The sequence below is a fragment of the Anolis sagrei genome, chromosome 4 (assembly GCF_037176765.1).
Source record: "Anolis sagrei isolate rAnoSag1 chromosome 4, rAnoSag1.mat, whole genome shotgun sequence".
NCBI lineage: Eukaryota > Metazoa > Chordata > Lepidosauria > Squamata > Dactyloidae > Anolis > Anolis sagrei.
This window is the reverse complement of record NC_090024.1, coordinates 137,081,472-137,095,655: the sequence shown is the minus strand read 5'-3', so window position 1 is coordinate 137,095,655 and position 14,184 is coordinate 137,081,472. Positions and strand designations below refer to the sequence as shown.

General features: G+C 46.2%; 1 protein-coding gene across 3 annotated transcripts in view; it reads right to left on the bottom strand.

Moving 5' to 3' along the window:
• Window positions 1-10,513, bottom strand: part of NRG2 (neuregulin 2) — a 178,643-nt gene extending 168,130 nt beyond the window's left edge. For 2 of the 3 annotated variants that reach the window (XM_060774146.2, XM_060774147.2), the window contains exon 1: window positions 9,357-10,513. In XM_060774146.2, coding sequence (XP_060630129.2) covers window positions 9,357-9,894 — 538 coding nt within the window. In that variant the 5' untranslated portion in view covers window positions 9,895-10,513. The remainder of the gene's footprint in view (window positions 1-9,356) is intronic. The other variant, XM_060774145.2, reaches the window with a different exon arrangement.
• Window positions 10,514-14,184: the final 3,671 nt, after the last annotated feature.

Genomic DNA, 14,184 nt, shown 5'->3' with positions numbered 1-14,184 from the left:
TCACCAAGCGTGCAGCTTCAGGAGGGATACACATGGAGCAATGCACATGGAGCATGCACATGGAGCAGTACCTAGACCAGTGGTTCTCAATCTGGGGTCCCCAGATGTTTTTGGCCTTCAACTCCCAGAAATCCTTTCAGCTGGTAAACCAGCTGGGATTTCTGGGAGTTGTAGGCCAAAAACATCTGGGGACCCCAGGTTGAGAACCACTGACCTAGACAGTTCTCAAACAATTTGTTTGAGAAAGTTCTTAAATCCCATTGATAGTATCCCAGGCTCTATCCCCTTCCTGAAGAGCAATGGGTTTTATGGGGATAATCCTCTGGCCTGGAACCTGCTTCCCTTTGCCTCCAGCTTTTTGCTTCCAGCCCATAATCCTTATGTCTTAGTGCATTAATTTTGGAAGGGAAAACTAGATAAAGGATGTTGCTCTAGAATCCCCTCTCATTGGTCTCTGACTTTAGGGGTTCCTGGGGTTTTTATCTTGGGTGTGGGGTCATGAAGTGGATACAGCATGTCTCCATCTTAACTTACTGGTTTTCCCAACCTGAGTGGTCCTTTGCCTATCAAGATCCTCCCTACTATTCATAGCTGGAGTCATAAGAGATACCAGATACCAGAGATTATGAGCACTGACCAGTGCAAAGGCAGGGGTCTCCAAACTTTACCCAGCCCCCATCTTAAACTTTGGACTTAGGGTCTCTCCAAGTCTGAAGCAACTTGAAAACACACAACAACAACAACAACAACAACAACAACAACAACAACAACAACAATCCCAATTAACTTGATTATCTCATAAACCAAAAGCAGGCCCACACTTCCCATTGAAATACTGGTAAGTTTATTTTGGTTAAAATTGTATTGTCAAAGGCTTAACATTGTTAAAATTGGTTTAAATTGTTTTTCATTTCAAATACTGTATTGTTCTTTCGTGGTTTTATGCACTACAAATAAGATATGTGTAGTGTGCAGAGGAATCAGTTTTATCAAATTATAGTCCAGCCCCCCAACAATCTGAGGGACCATACAAGAAACCATGTGACTCACAGTTGCACTTTTGCTTATCACAACAACAAAATCATTTTCATACCAAAGTGGGATCAGTAGCATCTAAAATTAGGCCCCTACCACATAAAGAGAGAACCCCAACAAATTCATACAACAAGAAAGAGGGAGAAAGAAGATAAAAATCCCCCTCCCGGTTGTATTGACTCTCTAGAATGTTTTGTTAGACTGGAGTTCATTCTCTTCCTTATGTAGCATCATCTATCAATCGATTGATCTGTCTATCAATTGGATTTATATCTGACCTTTCTCCCACCTCTCATGGCAGTTACAGTTAAAGGAAAGGTGGAAGTGCCCACATCTCAGTGCATCCTATGAACTTTCAAATATTACTAGAATCTTAATATTTTTGTCCACCCATCTGTCTAATAAAAGATCTTTTCCTGCTACGTAGTCCTTGTTTTGACTCTAACAATACTCTATTGAAAAACTCTAGTAAATTTTCTCTTCCAAAGATGTCAGAAAAGTCTGCCAATGCGTCTTTATTCGCTGCATTCATTACAAGTCTTCTAGCATCAATTTGGAATGTATACCTATAATGCACTTTGCACCTCTACTCCCAGGCTTCCTTTTCTATAATATGCCTCATATTCAGGTGCTTAAAATTTGGTCCTGTATTCAGCTAACACAGGATGCCTCAAACTATGTTAACTCTTGATCTGGTGAAAGTGGCCACCAGGTGTATTCCATACAAACTGCCCCTCCCCACCATTTGGTATATGCTGAACACTAGCCTGATACATAACAAATGCTTGGGGACCATCTGCTGGGATTGTGAGACTTACTGCTCTTCTGTTTTGAAAGGTTATTATTGCCAAGTAGACTCCTTATCTCAAAATGCATTGTGAGATTTACTTGGGTTTGGGAACATCCACGAAATCTGAGATCTCATAAGTACCTGAAGATCTCTGAGGAGACTCTCCTCTCATAAGGTCTTATATATTTGTTCCTGGCCAACCTTGAGGATCTAATCCATATTGTTGGGTGGACACAGTAAAAATGATACATGAATCTAAATTTGGGGTTGTGTAAACTATCTTCAGGGCACAAGCTTTACAAACAAAAATAAAGGGTGGAAATTATTACCTGTAGAGTGAGATGTATTTTATCACTCAAACTCTAGCAAATACTGTTAGGCACACTGATGCTTATAAACACTGGTCTAGATAAGGAAGGATTCATTAAAATAGATTGCCAGTAGCCAATTATGTGTTAAAGTTGCACTTTATTTGAGAACCAAGATCTTAGAAATCATTCCTGGTACACTGTGTATGGCTCAAACATTGTGATCATCAGGACAGATTGAATCCCTCAACTATCCACATCACTACAATATATAGTTTTCAAGAGTCTGTAACATTCTCATTTTTATTCTGTTTCACATAAAATAGAAACAAGGGTGGAGAAATACAGATTAACAGGAAGGATTAAACAGATACGAATTGACACTAGTACTTTTGGCTCTCATAGAGCTCTCTGGAACACAATAAATAGATTGTTTAGGAGTACTTCATCCCCACCACCACTACCCCAAGGATCCAGAACAACTATTTCAATCTTTGAATGAGAAAAAAATAAGAAAAAGCGCTGGACACTAAATCGATTCTATAATATATTTCTTCAAATCCTCTCTTGTATCATTGAGATTGGAGAATGTCGGGAAAAAACTGATCTCCAAAATCTAGGGCTGCAGTCTCCTCCTCCTAACTACATGGATGGATGGATAGATGGATGGATAGATGATTGATAGATTCGTTTTGAGACAGGTTGTGATGGTCTCTGCACCCTTCCAAACCCAATGAATTTCCAAGACTGTTCAAATGTGGATGTCATCCACTTCAGAAAAGTCCAACTTAAATTTGAACATGCCATTAATCTGTTTGAATTTAGTTTAGTTCAGGATTACAGATTCATCCTGATCCAGTGTGCATGGCTGCTGTTTACTCATATTCAGGGAAGCAAGGTTCAGAAGTTGTGAAATTAGCCCACCATCCCTGGCCTCTAAAAGCAAAGGCCCATTAGGCTACAGTTCACTGTTCTGCACACAAAATGCAAGGGCCTAGAGTAGAACTGACCATGGTCCTGCTCTCCTCCTAGTCAGCTGGTGATCGTCTGATCTGTCCACAGTGAGCTGACCATGGTCCTGCTCACCTACCAAGACTGCTTCAAAACATCACCTATAGGTACTGCTTGTAAAGGACACAGAAGAAGCTGAAGACACCGATACTAAACTTTAGCGTAATAACTAATGCTGCGGCCACTATATATTATTATTATTATTAAAAAATACAAGTTCTTTTATAGTTGAATAACTGGAATTGCAAGGCAAGGTATTTCTGTTATGACATGCTAGATTTGCAGGATCAAGAAGAACCTGATATAAAGAGCAGAGGAGGCCTCAGTATATGTGAGGAAGGTATCCTGGGCAAGTCTGGATCACAGCAACGACTCTGAAGTTTCTCAACATTTTGGAATGAACTTCAGGATTGAAAAAGAATCTCAATAACTAGAGCAGTGGTTCTCAACCTGTGGGTCCCCAGATGTTTTGGCCTACAAGTCCCAGAAATCCCAGCCAGTTTACCAGCTGTTAGGATTTCTGGGAGTTGAAGGCCAAAACATCTGGGAACCCACAGGTTAAGAACCACTGTACAAGAGCCACTGTACTGGCTAGGATTTCTGGGAGTTGTAGGCCAAAACACCTCGGGACCCACAGGTTGAGAACCAGTGTTCTAGAATAAAAAAGGACAATCTCATTGACCATTCAGTGATCCATCCTATGGCTTTGTTTAACCATTATCTATCTTATTCCATCAGCATTGCCTTCAAAAAAAATCCTGCAAATCTGTTGGGAAAACAAGCAGACCACCATCTACATTCTGAAAGAAGCAAAGACCACTAGCACTGAAGGAATGTTTCTCCACCATCATCTTCACTGGACTGGCCATACTTTACCTGTCCGAATGTGTCTTTCCCTATGAACCATCAAGGACTTTAAGATCATCTGGGGAGGCCCTGCTCTTGGTCCCGCCACCATTGCAGTCGCATTTGGTGGGGATGAGAGATAGGGCTTTCTCCGAGGTGGCCCCTCGGCTGTGGACCTCCCTCCCTAAAGAGGTTAGATGTGCCCCCTCCCTCCTGACTTTTCACAAGACCCTTAATACTTGGCTGTGGGAGCAAGCGTTCGCAGAATAGATGGTTTTTATTGGTGAAGATGAGATTTTATGGACCTCATTTTTTGGACTGATTTGGAGGACGTTTTAAACCTGGTGAACTATTTTAAATGAATATTTATTATCGGTTTATGTAATTGTGTATTTATTTGTGTTTTGATATTGTTAGAAGCTGCCCTGAGTCCCTCCTCTTTGGAGGTTGAGAATAGGATGGGATACAAATGTTCTAAATAAATAAATGCCCAAACATCATCTCCCAAAACTGTTAATTTAGTCTCAAAAATGGGAAATAATGTCGCTGGACAACAAAAAAGATTAAAAGATGAGTTTAAAGATAACTTTTAAAATGTGGTATAAGCACAGCAAACTGGGAAGCCCTGTCCCTTGAGCATTCTAAGTGGAGGTCAGCTGTTACCAACAGTGCTATGGATTTTGAAGAATCGGGAATAAAGGGAGAAAGGAAGAAACGTGCCAAGAGGAAGGTGTGTCAAGTAACCCCTTGTCATGACTGCCTTCCATCTGGAAAACTATGTCCTCATTATGAAATACTATGCAGATCCAAAGTAGGTCTCCAGTCACTTACAGACCCAACTCAAAGACTCTAGCCTTGGAAGGCACTCATAGTCAGCCACAAATGATTGCCTATGATCTATCTTTTTTTATTTTCTATTGATGTCATACTACAAACCTTACAAGAACCATGCACTGCAACACAGCAAAGATCAAGTGCTCAACTTCTTTTTCCAAATGCCAATGGATTAGAGGAGCTTTTTGTTTTTCACATTTAATATCCAATGGAAAGCAACGCAAAACATGAAAAAATATTAGATTAAAAGGAAGTCAGGGAAACTCGAAATACTTCAATTGGAAAAACTATCCAAAATCAACCCACCGTTATGAATTTTTCACTTCTGCAACAGAAGCATGCCACTTATTTCTATATGTATACAAACCATCAGAGTTCATCAACTAGAGTAGAAATATATTCCATACTCCATGCCACTCAGAGATCTCTCTTTCAAAAAGACTATTAAATGGGGGGAGGGGGTTCAAAAGCAAGATAGAAAGGGATACATATGGAGAGAGACCTCCCACTGCTGATGCCCAGGATAAGGGTTGTGAAAAACTCATCAGGACTGGCTCCTGTACCTCTTGGACTTCACCTGTTTGGCCCTGACAGGTGCTTTTTAAACTTTCTGAAAAGTAAGTGGGAATGTTGGAAATATTAGCCGGAGATGACCCAAAGAGGAATTATCATAAATTGGGGCATTCAGCCTCCTTCATGTCAACCTTGCATCGAATTCTCTTTGGCGAAACCTAGCATTAAAAGATAAGCGCATCTGGGATGTGACTTCAGGGAGACAGGCGAACATCGGCACATCAAACGAGAACACAGAAAGAAGCGTCTTCTCCCCAAAGAGAGATAAAAGGGACCATTTGTAAACAAAAGGGGAAGCTACAGCTCCCTTCTCCCTGATGAGGGATTTCACCCAAAAGGACTCGAAACTGGAGGGGAAGAAAAGGAGAAGGGGAGGTTGTTTACATAAGGAAGTGTACCGCGCTGCCTTACACAACGGACAAAGCAGAGTTCAGCAGGCAGGCATGCCGGTGGAGAGATGGAGGAGAGAAAGATATTGAAAAGAAAGAAGCCCACCCATCCCTGTTTAGGAGAGGCTTTGTCTTTCATCTCTGCATCTGGTGACAAATCCACTCCCCACATATTTGACAGTTAACAGCATCCTCACCATCAAAACCCCCCAAAAAGAAATGCTCCCCATCCCACTGCCAGAACTGAGGGCGCTCCCGAAATTCGCCCCTCTCCATAATGCAGCAATGCAGAGGAAGGCGGGAGGCCATGCAAAAGCACTTAAACTTTGCTGGTCCTCCTTGATGATGCTCAGGGCAAAGGGCCCAACCAGGAGGCACACCCCTCTCAGTTGTTGGGGGGTGGGGAGAAAGACAAGAGCATTCCTGGCCTGTGGCATTAATAATGATAATAATACTACAGGCAGGAAACAAGAAGGGCCAGCTAATCACCTCCCAACAAAGGATCCCGCAGGCAGGAAGCAGCCAGGCTTCGAAGCTACAAGGCCATTAAATACTAATCAAGGCGATCAATTACAACATTCACACTTGCCTCAAGTGTTTTTCTCCCACCCTGGACATTCCACAGATATATAAACCTCACTTGCCTAGTTTCCAACTGACCTCACAACCTCTGTGAATGCCTACCAAAGATGTGGGTGAAACATCAGGAGAGAATGCTTCTGTAACATGGTCCTACAGCCCAGAAAACTCACAGCAACCCAAAATGTACCTATATTTTTAGACAAGTGACTATTCACATTTTGTACATTTATCATCATCATCATCATCATCATCATCCTCATCATCTTTGGGGTGTTGTGTAGTTTCTGTGCTGTTCTAGAAGCATTTTTTCCTGATGTTTCGCCTGCATCTGTGGCTAACCTTTTCAAAAGATTATTAAACCCACCTTTCTCCTCCAGGAAGCACAACCCAATATATTGAAAAACATGGCATAGGCAAAACTTTTTTAAAAAATTAAAATTGAAATGTTTGCATCTTAAATCAAGAGAGACTTGAGAGACAACAAAACAACTTGTACAATGGCAATTCCATTGCAAACTAAGTCCCACCCACAACACCACACTTCCTGCAAAGGCTTGCGGGCAGACAAAGGCAAGGAGGCATGGTCTTTCTTGGGAGGGAGTTCCAAAGTCTGTTGCAGCCACTGAAAAGACCCCGTGCATGGAGCAGAGGGGGTGGGGGATGTTTCTACAGCAGGCATGGGCAAACTTGGGCCCTTCAGGTATTTTGGACTTCAACTCCCATAATTCCTAACAGCCTCGGGCCCTTTCCTTTTCCACCTCAGCCTGAGGCTGTTAGAAATTGTGGGAGTTGAAGTCCAAAATGCTCCTTCTTTGGAGCCTTTTAAGCAGAAGCTGGATGGCCATCTGTTGGGAGTGATTTGGATGCAATTTTCCTGCTTATTGGCAGAATGGGGTTGGACTGGATGGCCCACGAGGTCTCTTCCAACTCTATGATTCTAAGTCCAAAACAAGGATGGGAGAGGTCTTTACAGCAGGCATGGGCAAACTTGGACCCTCCATGTGTTTTGGACTTCAAGCCCCACAATTTCTAAATGCCTCAGGCCCTTTCCTTTTCTACCTCAGCCTGAGGCTATTAGAAATTGTGGGAGCTGAAGTTCAGCTGAGAGCTGTTCAACAGTGGAACTCTCTCTCTGCCTCGGAGTGTGATGGAGGCTCCTTCTATCTACTTTATCACACAAGAGCAGGCATAGGCAAACTTGGGCCCTTCGGGTGTTTTGGACTTCAACTCCCACCATTCCTAACAGCCTCAGGACCTTTCCTTTTCCCCCTCAACCTGAGTCTGTCAGAAATTGTGAGAGTTGAAGTTCAGCTGAGAGCTGTTCAACAGTGGAGCTCTCTTTCTGTCCCAGAGTGTGTTGGAGGATCTTTCTTTGGAAACTTTTAAGCAGAGGCTGGATGGCCATCTGTCATGGGTACTTTGAATGTGATTTTCCTGCTTCTTGGCAGGGGTTGGACTGGATGGCCCATGAGGTCTCTTCCAAATCTATCTAATTCATCACACTAGAGGAGGCATGGGCAAACTTGAGCCCTTCGGGTATTTTGGACTTCAAGCCCCAAAATTCCAAAAACCTCAGGCCCTTTCCTTTTCCACCTCAGCCTGAGACTTACAAATTGTGGGAGTTGTAATTCAGCTGAGAGCTGTTCAGCAGTGGAACTCTCTCTCTGCCCTGGAGTGTGTTGGAGGCTCCTTCTTTGGAGGCTTTGGGAGTGCTTTGAATGCGATTTTCCTGCTTCTTGGCAGAATGGGGCTGGCCTGGATGGCCCATGAGGTCTCTTCCAACTCTAGGATTCTAAGTTCAAAACAAGGATGGGGGAGGTCTTTACAGCAGGGCAAACTTGGACACTCCCTTCAGATGTTTTGGACTTCAATTCCCACCATTCCTAGCAGCTTCAGGCCCCTTCCTTTTTCCCCTCAGCCACTTAAGGGCCTGAGGCTGTTAGGAATGGTGGGAGTTGAAGTCCAAAACACCTGGAGCGGCTGAGGGGGAAAGGAAGGGGTTTGAGACTGTGAGGAGTGGTGAGAGTTGAAGTCCAAAACACCTGGAGCAGCTGAGGGGGGGAGGAAGAGGCCGGGGTTGTGAGGAATGGTGGGAGTTGAAGTCCCGAACACCTGGAGTGGCTGAGGGGAAAAAGGAAGGGGTCTGACTGTTAGGAATGGTGGGAGTTGGTCCAAAACACCTGGAGCAGCTGACGGGGGGGGGGAGAAAGGGGTCTGAGGCTGATAGGAATGGTGGGAGTTGAAATCCAAAAACACCTGGAGCAGCTGAGGGGGGAAAGGAAGGGGTCTGAGGCTGATAGGAATGGTGGGAGTTGGTCCAAAACACCTGGAGCGGCTGAGGGGTGGAAAGAAAAGGGCTGAGTCTGTTAGGAATGGTGGGTGTTGAAGTCCAAAACATTTGGAGTGGCTGAGGGGGGAAAGGAAGGGGTTTGAGGCTGTTAGGAATAGTGGGAATTGAAGTCCAAAACATTTGGAGTGGCTGAGGGGGAGAGGAAGGGGCCTGAAGCTGATAGGAATGGTGGGAGCTGAAGTCCAAAACACCTGGAGCGGCTGAGGGGGGAAAGGAAGGGCCCTGGGCTGTGAGGAATGGTGGGAGTTGAAGTCCAAAACACCTGGAGCGGCCGAAAGGGAAAAAGGGAAGGGGCTTGAGGCTGATAGGAATGGTGGGAGTTGAAGTCTCAAGCACCTGGAGCGGCTGAGGTAGAAAAGGAAGGGGCCTAAGGCTGTGAGGAATGGTGGGAGCTGAAGTCCAAAACACTTGGAGGATGGGCCCAAGTTGGCCCAGGCTTGCTGTATACAGGATATATGAACGGACTTGGGAAGGAATGGTGGAAGTTGAAGTCCAAAGCAACTGGCGCGGCTGTGGGGGGAAAGGAAGGGGCTTGAGGCTGATAGGAATGGTGGGAGTTGAAGTCCGGAACACCTGAAGGGCCCAATGCCCGCTTCCCAGCGCGGTGGCCCTGCCTTTGGGTCTGGAGCGGGACTCACCGCAGTCGGCGCAGAGGATGCGCCCGACGTCCTTCTTGAGGTTCTTGCCGCTGGTGTCGAGCGGCGCGAAGGAGGTGGTGAAGACGAGCGGCTGCTCGGTGGGCTCCAGGAAGAAGATGTAGCGGTGGTTGCGCTTGACGCGGAAGCAGGGCGCCGGCGTGGAGCCCACGCGGATGAGCTGCTCGCGCTGCAGGCCGCCGCTGTTGAGGGGCCACAGGTCCAGCACCTTCACCAGGATGCCCGGCGACGCCGACGAGGAGGAGGAAGTGGAGGGAGCGGAGGAAGCGGAGGAGGTGGCCTCCCAGTCGCGGCTCCCGTTGGCGGGGGCGAGGGTGGCGGGGCCGGGGCTGCCGGGCAGGGCGGTGGGCCCTCCGAGGACGGGTGGGGGCGGCGGGGGCGGCGGGGGCAGCGCCTGGACCTTGCCCTCCAGCACCACGGCGGCCGAGTACGCCTGGTCCTGCAAGGCGCGCGGGCTGGGCGAGTAGCAGGCGAGGGAAGCGCCGAGGAGGAGGAGCAGCATGGAGGGCAGGCGCCTCATGCCGAGATCCCCGGGCCCCGCTCCGCCCGCCGCCAAGGCGCCCACCGGCCCCGGCGCTCCCGGCAGCAGCAGCAGCAGGAGGAGATGCAGGCCTGGCGCCGCCTCCACCTCCTCCTCCTCCTCCTCCCTCGCCCCCTCCCTTCCTCCTCTAGCTGTTGCTGCGGCGGAGCCCGGGGAGGCTGATGCTGCGGATGCGGATGCTGCGGGTACTGCCGCTGCTGCTGCTGCTGCTGCACTGAAGCGCCGAGCCCCCCTCGCCCTCCGCCGCCGCCGCCGCCTCCTCGCCCTCCTCCGCCAGTCGGCAGCACCAGACCTGCCGCATCTGGCCAGGCCATTTGGGGGGCGACGCTCCCGCCACCGCCGGTGCTGCCGCTGCTGCCGCTGCCGACGAGGCTCCAGCTGCAAAACCGGAAGCGGCGTAAGCCCGGGACCCGCTCCCTCTCCCCGCCCGCGCGCGCACACGGCTTCCCCATGCGGGGGCTGCGGAAGACAGCCTTCCCTCCTTCCCTCCCAATGGCAGGGCCATAAAGGGAATCCCCTCCTCCTCCTCCAGGGACAGCCTCGCCAAGGATCGCCCCCTGGAAGCCCTGTTGGGGGAACCCCCAGCACACTCCTCTCACACTGGGCTTCCCTCTACTTCATGGCCCGGAGCTAGGCACCCCCTGGAAGGGCTCTCCCAGTTGCGCCTCCCATCAGAATGGCCATCAGACTGGGGGAAAATCCACTTATATCCCCATACAAAAAAAAAAAAAAGAGAAATGCTTAAGACTGCTCAAACTTCCCTATAGTTGCCCTTATTTCTCATGCCAGTTAAGGTAATGCTCAAGATCCTGCAAGGAAGACTCCAGCAATAGGTTGTTGTAGGTTTTTTCGGGCTATGTGGCCATATTCTAGAGGCATTCTCTCCTGACATTTCACCTGCATCTATGGCAAGCATCCTCAGACATAGTGAGGCCTGTTGGAACTAGGAAAGTGGGTTTATATATCTGTGGAATGACCAGAGTGGGACAAAGGACTCTTGTCTTCTGGAGCTAGGTGTGAATGTCTCAACTGACCACCTTGATTAGCATTTGATAACCTGGCACTCCAGCAATACATGGAGAGAGAGTTGCCAGAAGTACAAGCTGGGTTCAGAAAAGGCAGAGGAACGAGAGACCAAATTGCCAATATCCGTTGGATAATGGAGAAAGGCAGGGAGTTTCAGAAAAACATCTATTTCTGCTTCATTGACTATTCTAAAGCCTTTGACTGTGTGGATCATAATAAATTGTGGCAAGTTCTTGGTGGGATGGGCATACTAAGCCACCTTGTTTCTCTCTCCCCTGAGGAATCTGTATAAGGAACAAGTAGCAACCATTTCTCCTTCTTTTATTTTTATTTCCCCCACCCATGTCCCCATCATGGAAACAACTCTCCTTTATGATATGAGAAGGGGGAGAGGGAATAACCAGCAACAATGGAGAAAATGGTTTTCCTCTTTCAACTCCCCCCCCCCCCCACACACACACACACCAATAAAATCAAGAGAGTAAATAAAGAACACCATTCAGAAACGGGAATTCCAGACAGCAAACAACCAAGTGCCAGTTAACAAAACCCAAATAATTCCTCCAAGCACGACAACCAAGCTACCTCTATGCACATGCCTTCACTGATTGACTTTGCAGCTGCAGGGCTACTCGGGCTAATCACGCTTGCTAATTGCAACACTCACACTTGCTTCAAACAGACCCTGAACATTACAAAGACATATATATGCTCCACTTGCCTCACTATCAACAGAACCTCTGAAGATGCCAGCCACAGATGCAGGTGAAATATCAGGAGAGAATGCTACTGGAACATGGCCATACAGCTCGAAAAACTCACAGCAACCGATTACAACCATAAAAGCCTTCAAAAACGCAGTACCCCCATTTCATAACCTATATACCCAAGGTCACACACACACCCACATATATATGTATGTATATATGGACAGTTTAGAAAACCTTGATCTAGTCCACTGCTTCTTGAACTGTGGATCCTGACCCCAAATGTTAAGTCAGTGTTGGAGTCATGAAAAAATTGGCAACAGTAAAACCTTTCTGAATGCCATCTATCAATTGATCAAATTGTTATTATGGGCATAGACCAGCATAAGAATGCCAGCTAGATATTTACACAATTCTGTTAGCAACAAGGTTTACAGCGGACTTGCAGAAATTCAGATGTAGTTTCGCAAGGCTTGCAAACGCTGGTATATTATCAACAAATCTTTGATTTTTATAGCTATTTTATATAGATATGCAAGGGTTGCATCAACATTTCTCTTGTAAATCCTGGCCCATCTGACTTGCCACCCTGGGTAGATTGCAACACCAGACCTCTCATGGAAGACTGTTCCGCAGCCTGGAAGCAGTTCTCTCTCAATTCTTCACTAAATATGTCTGTGAAGTTGGGAACATTGAAAGAAAGCTGTCCGTCACAGATCTTAACACACAAGCTGGCTTGTATAAGGAGCAATGGTTTTTCAAATATTCTGGAGCCAAGTTGTGTAGGGCTTTAAAGGTCAAAGCCAGCACTTTGATATCTGCCTGGAAATGGGCCAGTCACCAATGAAGCTCTTTCAACAAAGAAGAGTCACAGAATTCCTGAATCCAATTGTTTGGAAAAGCCTCAAAATGTAGATCTTTAGATCTGTCACTCAGAATCTGAGCTGCAATAGATGCAGGATTTTATTGTATGGAGGTGGCAAACCAACTTAGAAGCGATACCTGTTACTGGTCTGTCATCTCCCCAAACAGAGCCATGCCCAACTATTGATGGGCAAAATCCATGAAAAGCCCCTGATCGCATCACCAATCCCTAAACTTACCTTATGCAATGAGGTCCAAATGCTTCTGTGACCTTAAGGGGCCTTTCTTACATGCCCTCTCAGTAATAATCAACTATTTTTTAATAATAATAATAATAATAATAATAATAATTAAAAAAAAATTAAAATGGGGGTGGGGGGAAATTTACAAAAAAGCAAAAAAGAAAAGAAAAGAAAAAGCCCTTACCAAAGACACATGTTGGGAATTTCCTTCCCAACATAAAGTCCAGTCATGGGATGAGGAAGTGCCAAAGCGGTATTTTTGCACAGTCACAGGTAGATGCAGTAATGAATCTGATCATCCCAGTAAGTTCCCAGGATAGTTCATTGCATTAGCGGCTTTGTGCAATAATGTCCTACAAGCTGCTTGGCATGTTGCTTTGCACCAGTTAACTTTTAAATGCACACAGTGGGTTCATGGTATCTGCTTAGGTTTGGTTCCAACAGGACCCCCACGGATGCAGAAATCCATGGATGCTCGAGCCTCATTATATGCAATGGCAGCATAAAATAGCACCCCTTATATAAAATGACAAATAAATAAATAAATAACACTATATTTGTATTTTGCCCTATCTCCCTGAGGGGACCCGGGGCAGATTCCAGCATATACAGACACAAGGCAAACATTCACAGATAAAGGTAAAGGCGGGGACGAGAGACAGGGCCTTCTCAGCAGTGGCCCCTCAGCTATAGAACACCCTCCCTAGGGATATCAGATCAGCCCCCTCCCTACGAACATTTTGAAAGAGAGTTAAAACCTGCAGGGATTTGCAGATGCAGTGTAACAGACCCACGGAACGATTGGACAATGCGACGGAAAAATGATTTTAGTGATGAGACGCTGAGGACTTGTGTTTTATGGTTTTCATTGTTCTACTGCTTTTTATATGATCTATATTATATCTTAATGTTTTTAACTACATTTTATGTTGTGAGAGGCATTGATTACCGACTGTAAACCACCTCGAGTCACTTTCGGGTTGAGAGAGGTGGTATATAAATATGGTAAATAAAATAAAATAAAATAAAGGCTTCCTCTCCAGCTCTGGAGGTGGTGCTCATCTCCATTTCTAAGCCGAAGAGCCTGCATTGTTCATAGATACCTCCTAGGTCATGTGGCTGGCATGACTGCGTGGAACACTGTTTATCTTCCCACCAAGGCAGTACCTATTGATCTACTCACATTTGCAAGTTTTCGAACTGCTAGGTTGGCAGGAGCTGGGGCTAACAGTGGGAGCTCACCCCGCCCTGCAGATTCAAACTGCCAACCTTCCGGTCAGCAAGTTCAACAGCTCAACAGTTTAACCCATTGCGCCACCACGGCCCCACATATATAGATTGGCCTTTTGGGTTTCTTTGTAATATTTTCAAGATTTGGATGTTTGAATCTGTGGATGAAGAAACCTCTTCACACAGTGAGTCACACTTGC